Source organism: Tasmannia lanceolata, unplaced genomic scaffold, assembly GCF_043159265.1.
Source record: "Tasmannia lanceolata isolate RefF3 unplaced genomic scaffold, GAP_Taslan_0.1 ptg000018l, whole genome shotgun sequence".
In the NCBI taxonomy this organism is placed as follows: Eukaryota; Viridiplantae; Streptophyta; class Magnoliopsida; order Canellales; family Winteraceae; genus Tasmannia; species Tasmannia lanceolata.
Window position 1 is genome coordinate 5,807,971 of NW_027518695.1, and position 22,896 is coordinate 5,830,866.

The window sequence follows — 22,896 nt, forward strand, 5'->3', positions numbered from 1 at the left end:
ATCAGCGAAGAAAAGGGGGCGAACATATAATTTTGCTCTAAGAAAAATATGCCTGAATGAATACTAAATGCACTTTGATTATCCGGCCCATTGGTCCGGCTGACAACCCCAATTCAATCTTAATGTTGACCGTTTGATATTTAGGGTAATCGTATTATGCCCTTTATTCCTTTGGGATTGCTAGCGTCCATCGCAGAGAAGGCATTTTGTGGAGGGGCTTCTGCATGTGAGAGCAGCCACATCATAAATGAAGACAAAGTCTGTTGAAAAGTGAGCTGCTGTGGCTGGCTGCTCTCACATGCAAATCCGTATTTATTTACATTGAACGCTTCGAATTAAAACAAAGTAGTGGGTCCCTGTTTAGTTTTGATCCGAACCGTTTATTTTATCCCGCATTCATCCGCAAAGGCTCCTTCCTATTTCTTAGCAGACAGTTGACATCAATCTAAGATGGGACCTAGACATTGCGGGTCCATTGAACTGTTCCATTTAACTTACTGTTAGGCATGGGACCAGGACCTCGTGTGTCCCACCACAGTGTTCTACAATTCCAAATGTCCTGATTGACCACGACCTTGTGGGTCCCGTCATACTGTTCTAGAATTCCAACGGTCCTGATTCGTTCAAAATTCGCAATCCAGACCATCCATCTAATTTGTAGCCCAAATTCGTTCTATTGTTAGAATCTAAAACATCCATAGTAGCTCAGTGGGGTCCACAAGATAGAGGATCCGGATCCTCTAACGAGTCCACAAGTATTGGTGGCAGCTGATGATAAGTGCTCATATCCAGTCAGGCGCGACTGACTAGAAAAGTATCCGCTATCACTATTGGCTTTTTCGTTATTATATCAAAAGTAGAGGGCATTCTTGGTAAAAAAAAAAAACACGCAACATTTCAAGTCGATCAAACAGGGATCTGATTTTGTGATCTTTCCTCTCTCGTTTTCTCTCTGCGTTTCCGAAGCGTAAATTCGCCATCTCCGCTCAGGCTAAAATACTCTGTAAGTGATTATCTCTTGTTATTTAGCTCTCTTTTCCGCACATTCAAATTTCACACCTTTTCATCTGAGCAAGAAATCCTTCTCAGATTGAAAGCACAAACAAACCCTAGAAAGAAAACACCCTCCAACAACATGATTATTATCAGACCAAACCCCAAACACAATCCTCTACTTCCACTCCCCCAAATCTCCCCTTCCAAGAACCACAAAAAACCCTAGGACCAAAAACAAGAAACCCTACCCAGATCTCCAACAATCCAAATCCCTAGAAAAACAAAACAAAACAATGGCCTGCTTAGCTCTAGCCCTCCAACCCTCAAACGGATCCGACATCCTTCTCCAAACTCGTGAATGGTTCCCTCCAGCCCGAGCCCTAGCCGCCCTCTCCGCCTTCCGTCAGACCCGAATCTTCTTCTCCAACGTTAAACCCACTGCCACAGATGACGCCGACTCCGCCCTCGGCGACGATCCCCTCGCTGCTTCCGGCGGTCAGGTCATCGTCGGCGTCGAGAGCAAATACCGCGTGGTCTACCGCCTCGTCAACGGGATCTATGTCCTTGGCATAACGACCATCGACGATCGAGATGATGTCTGTGTCAACAATGTCTTTGAGTGTATAGGTATTGTCAATCAGGCGGTGAGTATCGTCGTCACCGCCTGCCGGGGAGTGGAAGTTACGCCGGAGAAGCTTCATAGAAAGTACGCTGAGGTATATATGGCTTTAGACATTGTTCTTCGTGGGGTCAGTAGTATTCGACTCGCGCAGATCTTATCGTCTATGCACGGGGAGGGGATTGCGAAAATGGTATATTCTGCTATTGATGCGGAGAATAGAGCGAGGGGGGCGGAGACTTGGATTGGTGGGGCGGAGGCGCTATCGGTTGAGCACCAGGCGAATGTGGAACTTTTTTCGAATGCGAGTTTTGAGCTGCCGATGGAGACAATGGCAGCTGGTGATGAGGTTGCGGCGTCTCTTGTCCCGCAGAGCTCGGCATTGCCTGAGCAACAGGATGAGCGGCCGAAGGTTGAGGAATCTGCGGTGGAGAAGGATCCTTTTGCGGCGAGTGATGCTGTTAATAAGCAGCAAGAATTGGTGGGTGGGTTCAAGAAGAGCAAAGATGCGTCTGCGTCGGATTTGACATTAGCTCTGGTGGGTCTTGATGTCACGACTCTACCTCCGGCTGCAGCGACCCAATCGACATTCATTGGGGTGGAGGGGTTTGAAGGAGACTATGGTGGGGTGGAATTTGGGAACGAGGAGGCGACTCTGTCGGAAGCTTTTGAAGGGTTTAATGCTGCTTTTGGTGGAGGTTTGGATGCATCGGAGTTTGTCGGACCGACGAAAGTTGCTAAGTCACAGGGGCTTGGTGGGCTTGAAGAGTTACAATCAGGGAAGAGTGCCACAAAGGAGGCACCCACTGAGAGTGGAACTGGCACTTCTCTTGAAAACCTTTTGGTGACGAAAACGCCGGAAATGAAGGGTCCGGAATTGTATATTTCAGAAGAGATCAGCGCAGAATTCCGGGAGTCGATTCTTGCTAGGGTGGGCTTGCAAGGTGTGGTGTATTTGAAAACTTTGCCTCCAAAGAATTCGGGAGGGAAAGAAACTGAGTTCTCTTTCCGTGTTGATGGTACAACTGGGGTTAAGAGATTTGTGATGCAAGGTTCGCGCATCAGCAGCCTAGAGAATGGTTTGTTTCATGTGAGAACACCATCCGCCGAGGAGCCTATACCGATCTTGAAATATAGCTTGCAACCAAAATTCACTCCAATTCCTTTGAGGGTTCGTCTCGTCCAGCGTCACAGTGGGACTTTGCTTTCTGTGATGATTCAGTATGCTTCTAACCCAGAGTTACTGGCTCCCTTAAATGATGTAACATTTATTTTGAAGTTGCCAGTTGATCCCACGTTGTTGAAGGTGTCGCCAAAGGCAATTTTGAATAGGTCGGAGAGGGAACTGAGATGGCATGTGCAGCATGTTCCTTTAAAGGGTCCTCCAGGTTGTCTAAGAGTGCGTATGCCTGTTGACCAGGATTCCAGTGATGCATCTAGTGGAGAAATTGAAGTTGTTGGACTGGTGAAGTTTTCTGTTCAAGGAGCTAGTACACTATCTGGGGTTTCTCTAAGGCCAGTTTCTGATGATCAGATGGACTTTTATTTGGTAAACCACAGGTATGCAAGTGGGATTTATATGTGCAATTAAGCCAGATAAATGGCTGCCTTCGTGCAGCCTGTATTGTTTTTTATTTTCTCCTTTCACTTGTCCTATTATTGTAGTTTCCTGAGTATTGTCAGTGTGTTTGTAAGATTTTTGGAGTTGGGTCGATAAACCATATTGAGTCTCTATTCTTACTTGCAAAGCTTTTGTTTTCAATTGTTGTTTGTTAACCTGTTTAATAAATAGTACCTTCTGTTGCTTTCCACATGGTCAAATGTGTTTGTTTTAAACTTATCTATTTGCAGAATTCACATCTCTGTAAGCCAAATTGAAGTCACAGATGCAAAATTTATTGAGGGAGAGAGAGAGAGGGAGTGGTACATGAAGACACAATGCCCAAGCTTTGTTAGGTTGTTGTTAAAATTGTTACTGGTTCATTTCCATCGGTGGAATATAATCGTTTTGTATTTTTCCCAATGCAAACAGTCCATTGTGTTATAACTAGTAGTATCAAGGAGACAACTAGTTGTAGTACCCCTGGAGTGAGAATTTTACATTTTGCATGCGTGCATAGGACTCATTTTTGTATCCGATTTTTATTCTTTAAATTTTATTTTCAATTACGCCATCTCAGTTCCCTCTCCTTCTCTTTTATTGGTATTAATCTAATATCTTTGGAAAATGATTATAATTCATTCTCATATGGGAATTGATCCAACTCATTGCAGAGTTCCAGTTCTCAGTGGCTGCTTTGGGGCTATCATTTTTATTCTTATATAGTTATTAAAAATTGATTAAACCTGCCAAATTTAGACCAAATTATGTGTGTAGTTAATAAGATTTTTGTGGAATGATGACTGGATATAGTTTCAGCCATATATCCTAACTATGATTGGATTAAAAACAAACTCCTTGAAAATATATTGCTTCAGTGATGGAGGAAAAAGAAATGAGCATCAGAGCATGGTGTGAAATGAGAGATAATGAGGTCAACAGAGCTGTTATGGCTGCTAGAGAGATGGTGTGGACATCTAATCCTCTTTAGTTCTATCACCAGAATGTCCTTCTACATTCCATTGTCAGAATTGTCATGTGTGCCACTTTCATTGGTCAGAATTGACATTTTGTAGTTGGCTGTGAATCTTTGTTCTTGTTTTTTCTTTTTCTTTGTACAAAGGGAACATCATTGTATTAAAGAAAAAATAGAACTTGACAGTGCAAGAGATTTCCCCACAACTTATATCTCATTATGCTTGGATCTTGATTTATCTTGAGGCTGATTTCTTTGAGGTCCTCAGACATTATCTTAGGCTCTTGAAGCAGTGTACATCTGGTTATTATAATGGGGTGTTCTCTTGGATTGCACATTCTCATTGATGTCGGTTAAGATGCTATTGCATTGACACCGGGCTAAGTGATTTTTATTAAGAGAGATGACTACTATTAGGACAAACAGGATTACAAATGCATGTCATTGGGCAAGGATTGCCAAAAAAAAAAGAAAGAGATCTCTAGTGGCTCCCAAATTAGCTAATCATTCAGCCAACACATTACCACTCATAAGGACATGAACAAAGGTGATTTCCTTCCTCCTAGACATATCTTTAATGTCATCAATGATCTTAGTTAACTTCCATGTCATGCCACAGTTACCATTAGTCCAAGACACCACATTAGATGAGTCACACTCCAAAATGTAGGTCTTCCATCTGACTAGTAAAAATGCTAATGGCCAAATAAAGAGCACAAATCTTAGCCTCCAATGAGTCTGTTGTACCAATAGGACCCGAAAAAGAGTGGAAAATGGCACTCTTGTTCTTAAAGAATCCTTCAATGCCTACTAAGCAAGGGTTGCCAAGAGGGTAATAGTCAACATTGATCTTCACAATATTGAGAGGAGAAGGCTGCAATGTAGGATATTTCTTCATCTTAGGAATTAGGGCAACAATGAACTGATCTTCACAGTATTGAGAGGAGGGGGCTGCCATGTAGGGGATTTCTTCATCTTAGGAATTCTGCTTATCATGATGGTTTTTCAATTCCTAAGAATGCAGTCCATAGAGTAACCCCAAAATTCTTTATGCATCACCGATCATCACCCAATTCTCAACAATAAACCTGATATTACATGCCAATCGATGGTACTGGAGAGATGTTCATCAAAAGTGTGTTGGTTTCTTTCCTTCCACATTTCCCACAACAGTATACATAATGAAGTTCCATAGGATCACACCTAAGGAGCTCAAATGGATTTAGGGGGGTCTACCCATCCCTTGGAGGTTTGCTCATTGGTTTGAGTCGTTTGACGAAATTCAAAACAAAGGGGGATTTTCGGTGATTACTTTCATTCATGTTGAGAGATCTCCCAATAGAGATGCCGTGGGGATCGAATGGCAATGGAAGGCGTTTCCAAGGCTAGTCTTGAGGTTTTTGACTTTTGGCCGCCTTGAGAGGCCTAGAGGCGACTCTCTTGTAGAGTTGGGTGAGCTCCTTGTATTTGTATAGTTTTTTTTTTCTCATTTCTTTATACTATTGACCTTCTCGGTTGCGGGTTCCCTTCCCCTTTTAATATATTTACCATTTAAAAAAAAAAAAAAAGAGAAAAAAAAAAACAGCCAGGGTGCATTTAGATTGAGGTCGGTAACAGGGTTCATGTGTTTGTTATTGGTAATAAATCTCATAGCCAAGCTAAGCAGATATATATGCATAGATATATATGCATAGAGCTTCTTATGAAGATGAAGGTAGGCTATCTACTTGAAGTGTTATAGAGTTTATGATGATTTTTTAGTTATTTAATTGATCTCTGTGTGTGTTATTTTCCTTTTTCAATTGAATTAATACTTTTGATTCAGCAAACATTCCTTGATGATTTAAGATATGATATTTTTTTAAAATGATTACAAGTTTTGTTGAGGTAAATAGTCACTGTAGGGCTGGTGCCACCACCACTATGCTTGTGTTTGATCAAGCCTGTGAAATCTTGTCAGTTGATCCTTAGCTTCTTGAGCAAGGGTGTTGAAAAGTTACCTAGCAAAAAAAAAAGAAAAAAGTTACGTAGCAAAAAAAAAAAAAGGGTGTTGAAAAGTTGTCCTTGTGGGGCTATCTCCATGGGAATAGGAAGCTGGGGTTTATTTGTCCTTAGACAGGTTTGATATCCTCTGCTGAGGTCGAGAACAGCCCCATTGGGGCTGCTTTGGCACGGGATGGCTTATCTTCTTGATAACCACCCCCTAAAAGCATCAGCTTCCTTCTGGTTGCAACAAGGAAGCGCAACCTAGGTAACCCAGGAAACAGTAGCGGGTTAAAATGATACCTGCACCAATCCTACCTCTTACAACTGTAGCTCCTTTCGAATGGTTGGTTTCTGGTCAGCTATCCCCTCACTGTCTCGTACCTCTTCGATATGAAAATTTTGCCTGAAAGATGAGATTTCAATATCCTGTTTTTTTGAGACAGTAACTGATATCAGTATCCTGTTCTCCATTTCTTCTCCTCGCCACCTAACTGAAAGTGGCCTACTTACCTCCTCTCTCTTCCTTTCCCTTCTATCTGCACTACTTGCGTAACCCAGTAACCGGCGGTCGCCAAAATCCAGGATAGCAGTCCCCCGATAAAATAAACCCCCCTACCGGGATTGAGTATACCATACTAGCAGGGTAGCCAATCCCAGCGGTTTATTCAAAATATAGTCATCCAAGTGGGTTAGCCAATCCCAGGAACAGTTTATCCAGGGATTTTTATCCCAGTGGAGAACGGCTGCTTTCTACCTTTGTGTTAATTGTTCATTTTAATGCCACTAATTGGGTGGTTAGGATAATCTTATCTATGCTATTTTTGTCATATCTGAACTCTGTACCTGCTTTCAGCTTGGAGATTATGGTGGCTACCAACATGCCCCCTATTTTAGATTTGAGTTAATGTGTAAAGACAAGTAACAAATAAGCCTTCAGTTAATTCTGGCCTTTAGTTAAATCGTTCGGCTCTTTAATCACCTGCTTCACTTCATTTCGATAACAAGTCAGCTATTCATATAGCATTGAATCCTGTCTTCCATGAAAATCTTTCTTCGATTACCACGGCATCCTTCATTGAATCTCATGTCCGAACAAAATGGCTCTGGTGAATGGAAGCATAGACATATCGGTGAGACATGTCTTACTCTTTCTTGCTCAAGCTTCTATTCCTCTAACTTTACTGAGACTTTGCTTCTTTTTTTTACTGCCACCTTCCTCATCAATCAGCTTCCTACTCTTATCCTTCATAAGTTATCTTTTGAAATGTTATTTGGTTGATACCTGATTATATGTTCCTTGCAGTTTTTGGTTGTGCTTTCAAAAAAAAAAAAAAGAGAAGTTTTTGGTTGTGCTTTCTGCCCATGAGTTTGCCCTTATCGAAAAGTTCAATTTTTTATCCAACCAGTGTATCTTTCTCGGCTATAGTACCAATGCCTTGGTCCATCAACAGGCCATCTCTGTGCTTCTCTTATTTTCTCACCTACCCACCTACTGCCTCAATTGGCTCGGTTCAGTCAATTCTACTTTGCCCTCTGGGCTGCAATTATCTGATCCAACACTAACATTTCTTGGTCAGAATCATCTAGATGGCCTTGTCATCATCCTGTAGATCTTTGTTCATCTTCTTCTGAGACTTGATCACATTCAGGTGAACCTAGATCCATTCCCTGTGAGACTTCACCTACCTCCATGTCTACTTCGCCACCCCTCATACCCTCTTCCGAATCACACACTTGTACATCCTCTCATCTAATGCTCACCCGGATTCAAGACGGCATTAGCAAGCCCTAAGTGATATCTAACCAGTAAACATCCTTTACCTACGTGCTACAGTTCGCAAGGTTACTATAAGATTGAACCCTCTTGCTTCACCCAAGCAAACAAGGATCTGATGCGGTGAGTGACCATGACTAAAGAGTTCAATGCCCACATTCGCAACGGCATCTGGACTCTCGTTCTGCACAATCCCAAGATGAACTTAGTAGATTTTAAATGGTTTTACAAATTCAAGTGTCATGCTGATTGGTCCCTCGACTGCTACAAGACATGCCTTGTTGCCAAAGAATACTATCAAAAGGGTGGTTTTGATTATGCAGACACTTAGCCCGTGGTCAAACCACTCATTATCTGTATGTTTCTTACTATTACAATTACATTCAAGTGGTCTCTTCGTCAACTAGATGTTCATTTCGTGGGGTTCTTGATGAGTGTCTCTTCATGAAACAATCACCCGAGTTCACGGATGAAAGGAATCCTCAACACGTCGGTTTTCTACGTCGGTTTTCTACGCAAGGCACCACTAGCCTTGTTCAACCGGCTGAGTACCTACTTACTTCACCTTTGTTTTGAAGCGTCATGCTGCAAATGATCTCTAGTTTTTAAGCAGGACAACTCCATGATGATTCAAATTCTCATCTATGTTGATGATATAATTGATAGTACAACTAGTATTCTAACTGTTATCGCTCAACTCGCATGGTCTTCTCGAGTTCTCTACTAAACTTTTTTACCTCACCTTGGCCTACTTAAAACTATTTTTTTCTATGTGGAAACTCAAATGGACCTCCGATGGTCTCCACTTGACTCAATCAAGTATACATGTGACCTACTTGCACGAGACTACGAACTCACATGGACGGTGCAAAGCTATGTAGTCCAAGCTATCCTCGACTACAGGCATGCCAATGATGGATGCTACTTTATAAGGATTACTATGGGTGCTCTCCAATATGTTATGCTAACGGGACCCGACATTGCATTTGTTGTCACTCAGTTTTATCAATAAATGCATGCGCCCATGGATGATTCCTGAGTTATGGATGATTCCTGAGTTAGGGGTACAACTCGGATCGATTTTTTGGATTTCAGGTTTAGCTTTTGCCATAAAATTGGGTCGGGTTCGTATTGATTCCAATTCATATTTTGCGAAAAGCTCAATCCAACTTGACCCAAATTGTACCCCTAGTTGGAATGCCATCAAGCTAATCGTTTGTTATCTTAAGGACGTATTTTCATCCACTTACCTACTTACCTCTCTTATAATTCCCCAACTAGTTGGGGAATGGGGACAAATGCTTAGTTGAGTTGAGTCATCTCTCTTATAATTCATCCTTCGTTATCTTAAGGACATAGCCCAGTAACGTTCCTAATCTGTTCTACTTTCTAACTGTATCTTCTGTCAGTTGTATGTTCACGTTATAAGGGGGCGAATGAGTACCGCAGAGGGGTGAAAATATCATATCCCTAGATTCCTCTTAAGACCAAAACAAATCAATTAATCAAACATCCAAACCCACAATAAATACCTTTCACGCAATGCACAGGGTTCTCGTGAATCTATATATTATAAGGAGGAAGGGCTGTTTCATTCAATTCCAGGTCGGCAATGCCATCGAAATGTCCATTTCCATAGTACAAAAACCCTCCTAATTTAATATAATGACCATAATACCCTAGTCTAATGTAACTAAACAAATGTTATTTGAATCTTACCCTAATCTAATCTAACTAAACAACAAATGTTATTTGCATCTACTCAACCCGGGTTGATTAAGTCAAAGGGGTGCCAATATCAAAATAAGGAAGTACGAAAACCAAATCTCCCTCCAGTTCTGACACGTGCCAACGACGACACCACCGACCTCTCTACATTGCTTGAGCAGCTCAATGCCCGAATCAGCTTCCAAGAATAGCTCTTCTTGTTCCCCTCATCCCGGCTAACGGAGACCGTCTCTCCACCGTCAAATGCCGGGTAGAAAGTCGACGGATTCCGTCTTCTCTGACGATTTCTAATGTCCTTCATCTCCATCTCTACCCGCGGCTTCACCAATCCGAACGTAAACAGATTCTGCCATTTCCGCTTCGAAGAATCAATTCTCCGTACCGGAAAATCCGTTCCGCCGAAACAACTTCCAATCGAATTCCGATTCTGATTCGGCGTTTTTGAGCTTGAAACCCTATCCAATTTTTTATAATCAACGGAAAAGCTAGGCCTATGAAATTTCTCTTGGGCAATACTCGATCGAGGAGTTTGAAAATAGTTTAGAGATTCTGATCTCAAATGTCTGAAGCTCTTCCGGTTTTCGAATTCCTGTTTGGGAGGTTTATAGGGAAGAATTTTTCCGCGAAGGAAAATATCTTCTGCAGCGCACATCTCTGTATTGAAAGTGTTGAAGAACTCGAAGAGGTCTTGATCTTGTGGTGCTTGATTTTCTCTTTGGGATGTGTTTTCGAATTCAAACTCTCTTGGTAGATCGCTGAAGGAAAGTACTTGGTCAGAATCGGAATCGGAATCTGTGGATCCGAACATCTTCAATTTTTTGGTATTGATTTTGGTATTGTGTGATGGGTTTAAGATGGTGAAGAGATGGGGCATTATTATATATATATATGGACCTGAAACTCAGAAAGTGAGGAGGGTTCTTTGGAGGTGTGTCGTGGACAACTTTTCTTCGTTCTAGAAGGAGAGGGGAATGGGTTTTATTTTTCAACAGGGGTTGGATTAATTTTTCATTTTTCGTGATGTCTCCTTTCACTATTCGCTGATTCGTTTGACTCTCTTCTAGAAGTAGGAGGAAGAAGAGGTTTGGGTGGTGAAGAAGAAGAAAAGTGTGACGGGATTATAAGGGGTGGGGGATTGCTTTTTCTTCTCCACTTTCGGCTGTTTCGGGCTTCTTCTTTTTGTACGTTTATGGGAAGGGCTTTTGTTGTGTTTTGACCGTATGACAAAACTGCCCTTTAGTTCATGAGTGTCCTTATCAACTTATTTTACAACAAAAAAGTTGTTTGAAATGAGAGAAATGATAGAATGAAGGGCATCCTTGCAAAAATCAGTTCCAAGGGCGCCCCTATTGGTGGATTTATGCAAAGTCAACACGCTTTCTACTTTTTTCGGCACATTCCACTTTTTTATGCACTCTGCTCCGCATAAGTCAACCAATAGGGGAGCCCTTGAAGCTCAATTGCAATCTTCTAATACTCCTTGGAGGTACCCAAGCCACGCCAAAAGATCTGATTGCATCCACCCACGTTTTTATGAAAATGAGCAGTGTAGCAGTAAATGATCTAAGGTTTCCTCCTCCTGCGTGCACAAAACACATCTACTTGCCGTATGAAACTTCCTTCTCTTGAGCCCATCACATGTGTTTTTACTTATATGTACGACCGTCCACGCAAACGCTACCACTCTTGGGGAGCGTTTGCCTTGCGCTTTGCCTTCCTTTGGCCATTGTTCAGCTCCGAGAAGAAAGATTTAACAGAAAAACTGCCGTTAGGGCCGGGCATCCATATTCTCTCATCTGCTACATAGGCCGAGCAATAGAAGAAGTTGAGGGTATGGAGCATCGCTGCTAAACTCTCATTTTCTTCATCTTTAAGATCTCTATGTAATTGAATATCCCAAACTCCTCTACCATTCTCCGCATTTCTCACCAAGTAATCAGAGACCTTTGACTCACCATTAGTGGAAACTAAACAAATTCGGATAAGAATTTTGTAGTGTATTTTCCCTTATCCATAGGTCCATCCAGAAACGCCCGGGCAAAGGTAAAATTGCATCATTCCTAAGTGTCCGTGCAGTAAAGTTTTCCCAATAAAGGTGGTTTTTTGTGTTAATTGTTCATTTTAATGCCCACTAATTGGGTGGTTCGGGCTTTATTGAATCATCGTGGTTCTAGTATGAATCTGAGGTTTCAATCGATTCATAGGGTCTCAACAAGAGAATTCCTATCAATAGGAAACAAAACAATAGTAAATCCGCATTACGCACAAACAAAAACAAGAAATCAAATAACAAATAAATAAAATAGGGGAAGAGAAGATTCAATAGAAAGAAATAACAAAAGGTATGTTGCGACCATTTTGAAACGATTAAGGATCACCGAAGTAATGTCTAAACCCAATGATTCAAAGCAAAGATAAAGGATACCGGAACAAGGATCATCTTATCCATGCCATTTTTGTCATATCTGAACTCTGAACCTGCTTTCAGCTTGGAGATTATGCTGGCTACCAACATGCCCCCTATTTTAGATTGAGTTAATGTGTAAAGACAAATAACAAATATGCCTTCAGTTAAATCATTCCTATAGTTAAATCGTTCGGCTCTTTAATCACCTGCTTCACGTCATTGGGATAACAAGTCAGCTATTCATATGCATTGAATCCTGTCTTCCATGAAAATCATTCTTCGAATACCACGGCATCCTTCATTGAATCTCATTTCCGAACAAAATGGCTCTGGTGAATGGAAGCATAGACATATCGGTGAGACATGTCTTACTCTTCTTGCTCGAGCTTCTATTCTCTAACCTTACTGAGACTTTGCTTTTTTTTTTTTTTACTGCCACCTTCCTCATCGATCAGCTTCCTACTCTTATCGTTCATGAGTTATCTTTTGAAATGTTATTTGGTTGATACCTGATTATATGTTCCTTGTAGTTTTTGGTTGTGCTTTAAAAAAAAAAACAAGAACTTTTTGCCCTTATCAAAAAGTTCAATTTTTAATCCAACCAGTGTATCTTTCTCGGCTATAGTACCATCGCCTTGCTTTCTCTATTCTTCTATTATTTTCTCACCTACCCACCTACTGCCTCAATTGGCCCAGTTCAGTCATTTCTACTTTGCCCTTCTGGGCTGCAATTATCTGATCCAACAATAACGTTTCTTGGTCAGAATCATCTAGATGGCCTTGTCATCATCCTGTAGATCTTTGTTCATCTTCATCACATTCAGGTGAACCTAGATCCATTACCTGTGAGACTTCACGTACCTCCATGTCTACTTCGCCACCCCTCATACCCTCTTCCGAATCACACGCTAGTACGTCCTCTCATCCAACGCTCACCCGGATTAAAGATGGCATTAGCAAGCCCTAAGTGATATCTAACCAGTAAGCATCCCTTACCTACATGCTACAGTTCGCAAAGTAACTACAAGATTGATCCCTCTTGCTTCACCCAAGCAAACAAGGATCTGATGTGGTGAGTGACCACGACTAAAGAGCTCAATGCCCAAATTCGCAATGGCATCTGGACTCGTTCTGTACAATCCCAAGATGAACTTAGTGTTGGAGCAAGCGGTTGAAAACAATGAATCTACTAATGAAAAACAGTGCAAAAATATAAAATTATACTGACTTGAATGGATGATGGATTAATAACGATCTTGATTGCGATACTGCCGTACGTCCTTTTTTTTTTTGAAAGGTAACTTTTAATAGAAGTAAAACGAAGTACAGAGAGCGGGGACAAGATGTTCCCGAAAATAAAAAGAAAGAGAAATCATAGGACAATACCCCCTAAATGGGTGGTATGCCAGATTCAGGCAGATAAACAAATCGAATACCCGATAAATGAACCCCCTCTTTAGCCAGAATATCCACCTTAGAATTTGCAGTCCTTCTACGATGCTCTAAGGAAGGTTGGATATCCCACACTAGGTCCCGAATCTCATCAATAATTGCATGTATTCGCCATGGACCACCCCCTTTGTACCTAGCCCAACCCACAACATTTGAGGAATCACCCTCAATCACAAGAGGACCAATTCTGTTAGTGGCATACCATTTTAGGCCTGCTAAAAGAGCTTTTGCTTCCGCCTCGTTAGCATCACACCAACCAGCCGGGCCTGAGCATGTCATAAAAGTTTGGCCGTCGTAGTTTCGAAGGATTCCACCAATTCCAGCCGGACCCGGGTTTCCAAGAGCGCTACCATCGAAGTTCAATTTCATCCACCCATCAGGCGGCGGAGTCCATTTCGGGGTAATTTGAGTAACCCTCCACTTCTCATGCGATATGGACCACTGTTGAATTAGAGTTCCAATAGAGTAAGGGATCTCTCCTTTCCTTTGGGCCCAAGCAATAATTGATAATTTCACATCGAGGAGGATAAATCGCCATGATTTTTCGTTGCTAGGAAAGATTCTAGAGTTGCGTTCCAACCAAATACGCCACAAAATCGCATACGGCACAGCAGACCACATGCTCTTACCAATACAACCATTGAACATGCCCCTCCAGTGAATGATCATCGGATCAATTCTATTGTCCATGACCCAGCTTACGCCAAATAATTTGAAGATAGCCATCCATATACGGTAGGCAAAAGGGCACTGGACAAATAAATGATCAAGGTTCTCTTCGTTAGATAGACACATTACACACCTGTTGGCAATATGAAATCCGCAATGCTTGAGTTTGTCGATAGTATTGATGCATTTGTGAGCTACAGTCCACATGAATGTAGTGATCCGTGGGGGAGCATAGTTTCGCCAGATGCGAGCGATGTCTGAATCAGGATCCGATTCATCGTTCAATAATTGAAAAAACGAGCGGACAGAGAATATTCCACTGGGGTCCGGGCGCCAAATCCATTCATCTTCTTCCACCAGGGATATGTAATGGCTCTCCAACAACTCAATAAGAGACATAAAGATGGTAATCTCGGAGTCCTTCAAGTTGCGTCTGATTCTAATATCCCAGAAAATGCCACCAGTATTATCGATCCGCCTCAGATAGTCGGCTATTGTGGCCTCTATCCGATGCAATTATGAAAATCTCAGGAAACCGTGATTGGAGGCTTTGATTCCCAATCCAAAGGGCCGACCAGAATCGGATTGAATGACCTTTTCCAGCTTTAAATCTGAGGTGGATTAAGAAAGAGTCTTGAGCCGAGCATATAGACCTCCAGGCCCCAGATCCTTTCCCCACTGCTAGAGACCTACATATCCTTTCCCCAATTGGATTGTAGGAATGCACCGCTCAACAATCCGATAAGGCAAGCTCTCTATCCGACACTTTCTATTCCTCTTGAGGCTCTAGAGTAGTCTCTTTTTTCATTCTCCTTGGATGCTAGAATGATGGCTCTATTTATAGAGTTCAAATAGCAACTCAAAGGTCTCATTGGAAAACCAAGGGACTCCTTGAAGAGACACACCCATTTAATGTGACAATTTATGGATTCATAGAACTCTAGGTGACTCTTCGTAGATTCAAAGTCTACCAAGAGTCATACATGAATCTCTAATTAATCCCAAGAGTCATCACTAATGAGTACTCAAAACCAAGAGTCACCATTAATAAGTTAATCAAAGAGTCATGGAATATGAAGAGTTGCTCACAAAGAGTCAAAGCTTTCATGACCTTATTAATGTGAACCATTAAATAGATTCATTCTTACAACTCATTCACTTATCCAAGTCATGACTTTTGGAGTTTCAACGAATATGAAAAGTCATCATTAAAGCCTCCATTAATTTGATAATTTGAAACTATTAATTGGAACAAAATCCAACAATCCCCCACAAGTTTCAAACTTATCAATCAAGTATTAGAGAGCTCTAGTCACATTTTGCATAATGAAAATGTCTGAAGACTTGAATTTTCAAATAGATTATCTGAATTGTAGTATAAGTACATGGTGGACTTAGCCTTGAACCAACACCTTTCTACTTTTCAGTAATCACACATGACTAGATCCAGAGTATGTGTGCATAGTGGATCAAGCCTTGAACTATCACACTATTCACAAACTTGCCTTAAACAATAGCACACACAGTGTTGTCCCGGATCTGTGAGGGCCCTAGGAGTATGCCAGCTCCATAGGAGACACACAGTTTCCATCCTAACAGAGGTGTGTCCTTTAGTGTATTCCTGTCAAACACCCCGTACCCGTAGTACTTCGGACCACATTAGGGCTTAAAAAACCAACCTCTTTACTATGACAAGTTTCTGCGTGGGCTTTAGGAATCTTTCATACTACATAAGAGATTGCAAATCTCCACCCGCACATAGGTGAGCTTCTCAGAGTATACAAAATACTCGAGTATACACAATACTCAGAGCTTATTAAGGCACTAATGCCATCCTCAACTCATTCATGTTTCTGCATGGGCTCTAGCACTCTTGCCTCTTCAGACTACATAAGAGGTGATATGCCTCTACCCATACATAGGTGAATCCCTCAGGGTATGCACCTGCCAGGCATCCCGCACACAAAGTGCTTTGGGCTCATTAAGGCTTACAACCATCCTTTACTCCGACAGGTTAAGTGCACTAACACAGGAATGGTCTCAAACAATTTATATTAAAGTGCAACAAAATAAATTCATTCGTATTTCATTCTTTGAACCATGAACTATATTTGATGGTAGACGAAGCATTGAACCACTAATATCGATTAATGGTATATACAAATACAAATAGATTACTGAGGCATGAGACCCATTCCGACAAGTAAGATACTATTTTTGCAACAAATGCATATAGTCCTTTTTGCAACACATGCAATTAGACCCTTGTGTAACACATGCACTTAGTCCTTTGTGCAACACATGCACATAATATGATTTGCAACACATGTAAACAGTCTACTTTGCAACAAATGCAAATAACCATGAATCAGTCTATTTGTGCTTTATTCTTTGAACCATGAATGCTATAATTTGGTAAACAAGTCTTTGAACCATAAATGACATTACAATAGTAGATATAAGCACAAATGACCATTCTCAAATGCAAATGATCATAATTCAAATGCAAATAACCATACCTCAAATGGACATAAGTCCCATTATGGAGGTGTCTGTAGGACCAACTCCCTTTTCAGACCTTTTGTCAAAGGATCAGCAACATTCTCTGATAATCGAACATTGATCACTGCAATGATTCCTTGACTCATCAAAATAGATATATAGTTGTGCTGCAGCCGAACTGTCCTCTTTCTTCCGTTGAATAATGAGTTCTCAACAACAGCACTAGCAGCCTGATTGTCACAATACACTGTGATCGCAGTCAGTTGCTCCTTTTGTAACGGAAGATCTAACAAGAGATCTCTGAGCCACTCTGCTTCATCTCCTGCACTTGCAAGGGCAAAGAACTCAAATTCCATGGATGATTATGCTATCATAGTCTGTTTTTAGACTTCCACGACACGGCTGCACCACCCAGAGTGAACACAAATCCACTTGTCGATCTGCACTCATCCGGCTCTGAACACCAACTAGCATCTAAGAATCCTTCGACCATTGCAGGATACCCAGAACAGATCAATCTAAGATTAAGGGTAGCTTTTAGATATCTCATCAGTCTCTGAATAACATTCCAATGTGCCTTTCTCGGATTACTGGTCAACCGAATCAACATCCCAACAACAAAGGCTATATCTAGTCTAGTACAACTCATGGCATACATCAGACTGCCAATCACCCTCGAGTAGTCCAACTGCCTGATTGTCCTACCAGTGTTGGGTCTGAGCTTCTTGTTGTAATCATACGGCACTTAGTGTTGGGTCTGAGCTTCTTGTTGTAATCATACGACTTACTGCTTTGATAAGCCAAAGTAGCCATACTTCTTCAACATCTTTTCTATGTAATGAGATTGAAATAGAACAATCCCAGACTTAGTCCTTAAGATCTTGATCTCAAGGATTGTGTCAGCAGCTCCAAGATCCTTCATATTGAACTGTGAGAAACTTGCCTTTGTCAACTCTGCTATAAAGGCACTTGTTTGCCTTGGCTCCAAGCTTTGGCCATCTAACATCTGGCACTCGAACATAAGCTAGACACCCCCACACTTTGAGCATTCCCAAATATGGTGGATACCCGAACCAGAGTTCGTGCGGAGAGATCTTCGTCTTGGCATAAGGAACTCTGTTCAAGATGGCGTCTCACCCCAATATCAGGTTGGAAGTCCAGACAGCAGAAGCATGGAATTCACCATCTCGGTCAAAGTCCGGTTCTTCCTTTCTGCTATCTCATTTGACTGAGGAGAATAAGGGGCAGTCATTTTAGCGAGAATCCCATGTTCTTTGAAGTACGCCTCAGCATCTTTAGAGCGATATTCAGCTCCTCTGTCGCTTCGAAGTCTCTTGACTGAACTTCTCAACTGCTTCTCGACCTGAGATCAAAACTCGACTAACTTGTCGAAAGCCTCATCTTTGGACTTCAGTAGATAGACATGACAGAACATTGTCCGGTCGTCGATGAAGGTGATAAAGTACTTATGCCATCTCTTGTAACAAAACTTTTGAAGTCACATGTGGTAGAGTGAATTAAGTCCAACACCTTTGTACTCCTAGTGACATTGAGGAAAGGCTTCCTTGTGATCTTGGCCTGCGCAGAGACCTCACATTTGCATGGCTTCTCACCCCCACAGTTGGGTAGAAGACCTAGCTTACACATGTCATGCAACTTTCCGTAGTTAACATTACCAAGCCTATTGTGCCACAACTCAGAGGAGTAAGTAGAAACTTCATTTATTAATTCAGGGGTATGAGTAACAACGCTCATCTTAAACATACCGTTAGTCTTGTATGCATTTTCAAAGTACAAATTCTTAAATGATAGCACTGTCTTACCGTCTTGAAAATTCAGGTGCATTCCAGCATCACAAAGAAGACTCACAGATACCAGATTCTTGGCTATTGAAGGAACATGCTTCACATCTTTCAGCATAAGAGTTTTACTAGATGTGAGCTCCACTACCACGGTTCCGACCCCGAGAACAACAACTGAAGACCGATCTGCCATAGCCACTGATTCTGATCCTGTAGTGTAGGTATAGAATAGGGACTTGTTGGCACAGACATGACATGTAGCACCCGTGTCTAGCCACCGGTCCGTAACATTAGAGGGATCCATAGTCTTAGAGACCATTGCCACAAAGTTCTCCACTACAACCATAGACTCTTTTTTCGGTGCCTTGCAGTCACTAGCATAGTGGCCATGCTTTCCACAGTTGTAGCAGTTTCCCTTCTTCTTGAAAGTCTTCTTCTGAACATTTAGGTTAGACTTCTGTTCTACCGCCTTTTTTTTCTGGAACTTGGTTTGCTTCTTCTTCTGGCTTTCACCAGTATTCTGAACTACCAAGTTTGCAGTTGGTTTTTTATTAGCAAGCAATTCATTTTTGGAACGAATCCTTACTTCATCCTCAATCCTGATAAAACGCTTCAAATAAAAAAGTGGCACTTGCTTCTTTCTGCGGTGCATTTCGGTAGAGAAAGACATCCAAGATAGAGGCAACTTATTTACAATTGTTCCAGTGACAAAGACGTTGTCGAGCTCTACCTTCTCGTCTTTCAACTTCTAAACAAGTTTCTCCAACTCCTTAACTTGAGGTAAAAAACCTCATTGTCATCTTCAAATTTCATGTTAAGAAATTTGTCAATGAGGTGGGTTTTGGAGAGCTTATCTACATCTCAATATTGCTGGACCAAACCATCCCAAATCTCCTTAGCGGACTCCTTTTGGGTATAGACAATTGCTAGGTGGTTGAAAAGGCTATTTGGCAAATAGATCTTGTAGAAGTCATTGTCACGCTCTCATTGAGCATTTTCGGCAGCATCATCCTCACCAAATATAGGTTTGGCATCGGTCACAACATAATAAATTTTAACTAGTTGCATGCCAAAAATAACCTTTCGACGCCAAGCATTGAAATTAGAACCATCGAACGTTTCCAATTTCAAGTTGCTAAAACCCATAGTACCAGTATCCATTGCGTTCCAATGAATAACACTTTAAGATTGTTGGAGCAAGTGGTTGAAAACAAAGGATCTACTAATGAAAAACAGTGCAAAAATATAAAATTATACTGACTTGAATGGAGGATGGATTAATAACGATCTTGATTGTGATACTGCCGTACGTCCTTGAACGCCCACCTTAAAGTGTTATTCGGCCCAACTCTGGTGCAAGGATCACACGACTGAACCACCTCCAGGAACAACAGAAATTGGATTGTAGAAATGCACCGCTCAACAATTCGATACGGCAAGCTCTCTATTCGACACTTTCTATTCCTCTTGAGGCTCTAAAGTAGTCTCTTTTTTCATTCTCATTGGATGCTAGAATGATGGCTCTATTTATAGAATTCAAATAGTAACTCAAAGGTCTCATTGGAAAACCAATGAACTCCTTGAAGAGATACACCCATTTAATGTGACAATTTATGGATTTATAGAATTCTAGGTGACTCTTCGTAGATTCAAAGTCTACCAAGAGTCATACTTGAATCTCTAATTAATCCCAAGAGTCATCACTAATGAGAGTACTCAAAACCAAGAGTCACCATTAATAGGTTAATCAAAGAGTCATGGAATATGAAGAGTTGCTCAAAAAGAGTCAAAGCTTTCATGAACCTATTAATGTGAACCATTAAATATATTCATTGCTACAACTCATTTACTAATCAAAGTCATGACTTTTGGCGTTTCAACGAATATGAAAAGTCACCATTAAAGCCTCCATTAATTTGATAATTTGAAACTATTAATTGGAACAAAATCCAACACTTAGTAGATTTTAAATGGTTTTAAAAACTCAAGTGTCATGCTGTGGATCCCTCGACCGCTACAAGACATGCCTTGTTGCCAAAGAATACTATCGAAAGTGTGGTTTTGATTACGCACACTTAGCCCAGTGGTCAAACCATGTTTCTTACTATTACGATTACATTCAAGTGGTCTCTTCATCAACTAGATGTTCATTTCATGGGGTTCTTGATGAGTGTCTCTTCATGAAACAATCACCGAGTTCTCGGATGAAAGGAATCCTCAACATGTCGGTTTTCTGGATGAAAGGAATCCTCAACATGTCGGTTTTCTACGCAAGGTGCAATACGGATTGAAATAGCTAGGCACCACTAGCCTGTTCAATTGGCTGAGTACCTTCTTACTTCACCTTCGTTTTGAAGCGTGATGCTGCAAATGATCTCTAGTTTTTAAGCCGGACAACTCCATGATGATTCTCATTCTCATTTATGTTGATGATATAATTGTCACTATTAGTAGTACAGCTAGTATTCTAACTCTCATCGTTCAGCTCGGCATTGAGTTCTCTACATAACCATTATAAGGATTGCTATGAGTGCTCTCCAATATGTTATGCTAACAAGACCCGACATTGCATTTGTTGTCACTCAGTTCTGTCAATAGATGCATGCACCCACGGATAATTCCTGATTAAAGGGCACGACTTGGATCGATTTTTGGGAATTCAGGTTGAGCTTTTGCCATAAAATGAGGTCGGGTTCGTATTGATTCCAATTCTTTTTTGGGAAAAGCTCAATCCAACTTGACCAAATTGTACCCCTAGCTGGAGTGCCGTCAATTAAGCTAATCCTTTGTTATCTTAAGGGCATAGCCCTGTAATATGTTCCTAATTGTCGTCCACTTACCTCTCTTATAATTCACCCTTTGTTATCTCGGGGACATAACCCTTTAATATGTTCCTATCTGATCCCCTTTCTAACTCTATCTTCTGTCTTGTGCGATATTACTTGATAAAATAATCCAACTGTAAAAATTTGAAATTAGCAAGGCAATAAATACCTTTCACGCGATACGCTGGTGTTCTCATAAATCTATATATTATAAGGAGGGAGGACTTTTTCATTCATTTGCAGGTCGGCAATGCCACCTAAATGTTGATTTACATAGTACAAAAACCCTCCTAATTTTATTAATAAATAACCATAATACCCTAATCTAACTAAACAAATGTTAAATGAGTCCACTCAAACAAATGTTAAATCAGTCTTACTCAAACCCCTCAAGGTTGACTGAGTCAAAGAGGTGCCAATATCAAAACAAGGAAGTACGAAAACCAAATCTCCCACGAGTTCTGACACGTGCCAACGACGACACCACCGACCTCTCTACATTGCTTGAGCAGCTCAAAGCCCGAATCAGCTTCCAAGAAGAGCTCTTCTTGTTCCCCTCATCCCGGCTAACGGAAACCGTTTCTCCACCGTCAAATGCCGGGTAAAAAGTCGACGGATTCCGTCTTCTCTGACGATTTCTAATGTCCTTCATCTCCATCTCTACCCGCGGCTTCACCAATCCGAACGTAAACAGATTCTGCCATTTCCGCTTCGAAGAATCAATTCTCCGTACCGGAAAATCATTGCCGCCGAAACAACTTGAAACCGAATTCCGATTCGGATTCGGCGTTTTTGAGCTTGAAACCCTATCCAATTTTTTATAATCAACGGAAAAGCTAGGCCTATGAAATTTCTCAATACTCGATCGAGGAGTTTGAAAATTGTTTAGAGATTCTGATCTGAAATGCACGAAGCTCTTCCGTTTTTCGAATTCCTGTTTGGGAGGTTTGTAGGGAAGAATTTTTCCGCGGAGGAAAATATCTTCTGCAGCGCACATCTCTGTATTGAAAGTGTTGAAGAACTCGAAGAGGTCTTGATCTTGTGGTGCTTGATTTTCTCTTTGGGATGTGTTTTCGAATTCGCATTCTCTCGGTAGATCCCTGAAGGAAAGTACTTCGTCAGAATCGGAATCGGAATCTGAGAGATGCAGCATTTGTACGGGAGTGGGAGCCTTTGATCGGAACATCTTAATTATTTTGGTGTTGTTTGATGGGTTAAGATGGTGAAGAGATGGAGCATTATTATATATGGACCTGAAACTCAGAAAGTGAGGAAGGTTCTTTGGAGGTCTGTCGTGAACTACTTTTCTTCGTTCTAGAAAGAGAGGGGATTGGATTTTCTTTTTCTAGAGGGGTTGGATTAATTTTTCCTTTTTTTTCTTGATGTCTCCTTTTAGACTATTCGCTGATTCGTTTGACTCTCTTCTAGAAGTAGGACGAAGACGAGGTGTGGGTGGTGAAGAAGAAGAAGAAGAAGAAGAAGAAAAGTGTGACCGGGTTATAAGGGGTGGGGGGTTTGGTTTTTCTTCTCTGCTTTCGGCTGTTTTGGGGTTCTTCTTTT

The 22,896-nt window shown here is 41.2% G+C and overlaps 4 protein-coding genes across 4 annotated transcripts; 1 reads left to right on the forward strand and 3 right to left on the reverse strand.

Annotated features, from left to right (window-relative positions):
* Window positions 1–921: 921 nt before the first annotated feature.
* Window positions 922–3,426, forward strand: LOC143851221 (uncharacterized). Its single transcript, XM_077360568.1, has one exon. The coding sequence runs from the start codon at window positions 1,290–1,292 to the stop codon at window positions 3,204–3,206; it is 1,917 nt and encodes a 638-aa protein (XP_077216683.1). The 5' UTR covers window positions 922–1,289; the 3' UTR covers window positions 3,207–3,426.
* A 6,323-nt stretch (window positions 3,427–9,749) lies between these two features.
* LOC143849547 (uncharacterized) lies at window positions 9,750–10,487 on the reverse strand. Its single transcript, XM_077358605.1, has one exon. It carries the CDS (start codon window positions 10,485–10,487, stop codon window positions 9,750–9,752), a length of 738 nt encoding a protein of 245 aa, XP_077214720.1.
* Window positions 10,488–17,079: 6,592 nt separating this feature from the next.
* Window positions 17,080–17,715, reverse strand: LOC143849548 (secreted RxLR effector protein 161-like). Its single transcript, XM_077358606.1, has 2 exons — window positions 17,498–17,715; window positions 17,080–17,344 (listed from the first exon to the last, which is right to left on the reverse strand). Exons 1-2 carry the CDS (start codon window positions 17,713–17,715, stop codon window positions 17,080–17,082), a joined length of 483 nt encoding a protein of 160 aa, XP_077214721.1.
* Window positions 17,716–21,757: 4,042 nt separating this feature from the next.
* On the reverse strand, window positions 21,758–22,489 carry LOC143849552 (uncharacterized). Its single transcript, XM_077358609.1, has one exon. The coding sequence runs from the start codon at window positions 22,487–22,489 to the stop codon at window positions 21,758–21,760; it is 732 nt and encodes a 243-aa protein (XP_077214724.1).
* Window positions 22,490–22,896: the final 407 nt, after the last annotated feature.

Coding starts and splice junctions, on each gene's coding strand:
- LOC143851221 (XM_077360568.1), top strand. CDS start 1,290: ATGGCCTGCTTAGCTCTAGCCCTCCAACCCTCAAACGGATCCGACATC.
- LOC143849547 (XM_077358605.1), bottom strand. CDS start 10,487: ATGTTCGGATCCACAGATTCCGATTCCGATTCTGACCAAGTACTTTCC.
- LOC143849548 (XM_077358606.1), bottom strand. CDS start 17,715: ATGTTAGATGGCCAAAGCTTGGAGCCAAGGCAAACAAGTGCCTTTATA. Junction 17,345..17,497: donor TACTTTGGCTTATCAAAGCA/GTAAGTCGTATG, acceptor GAGTTGTACTAG/ACTAGATATAGCCTTTGTTG.
- LOC143849552 (XM_077358609.1), bottom strand. CDS start 22,489: ATGCTGCATCTCTCAGATTCCGATTCCGATTCTGACGAAGTACTTTCC.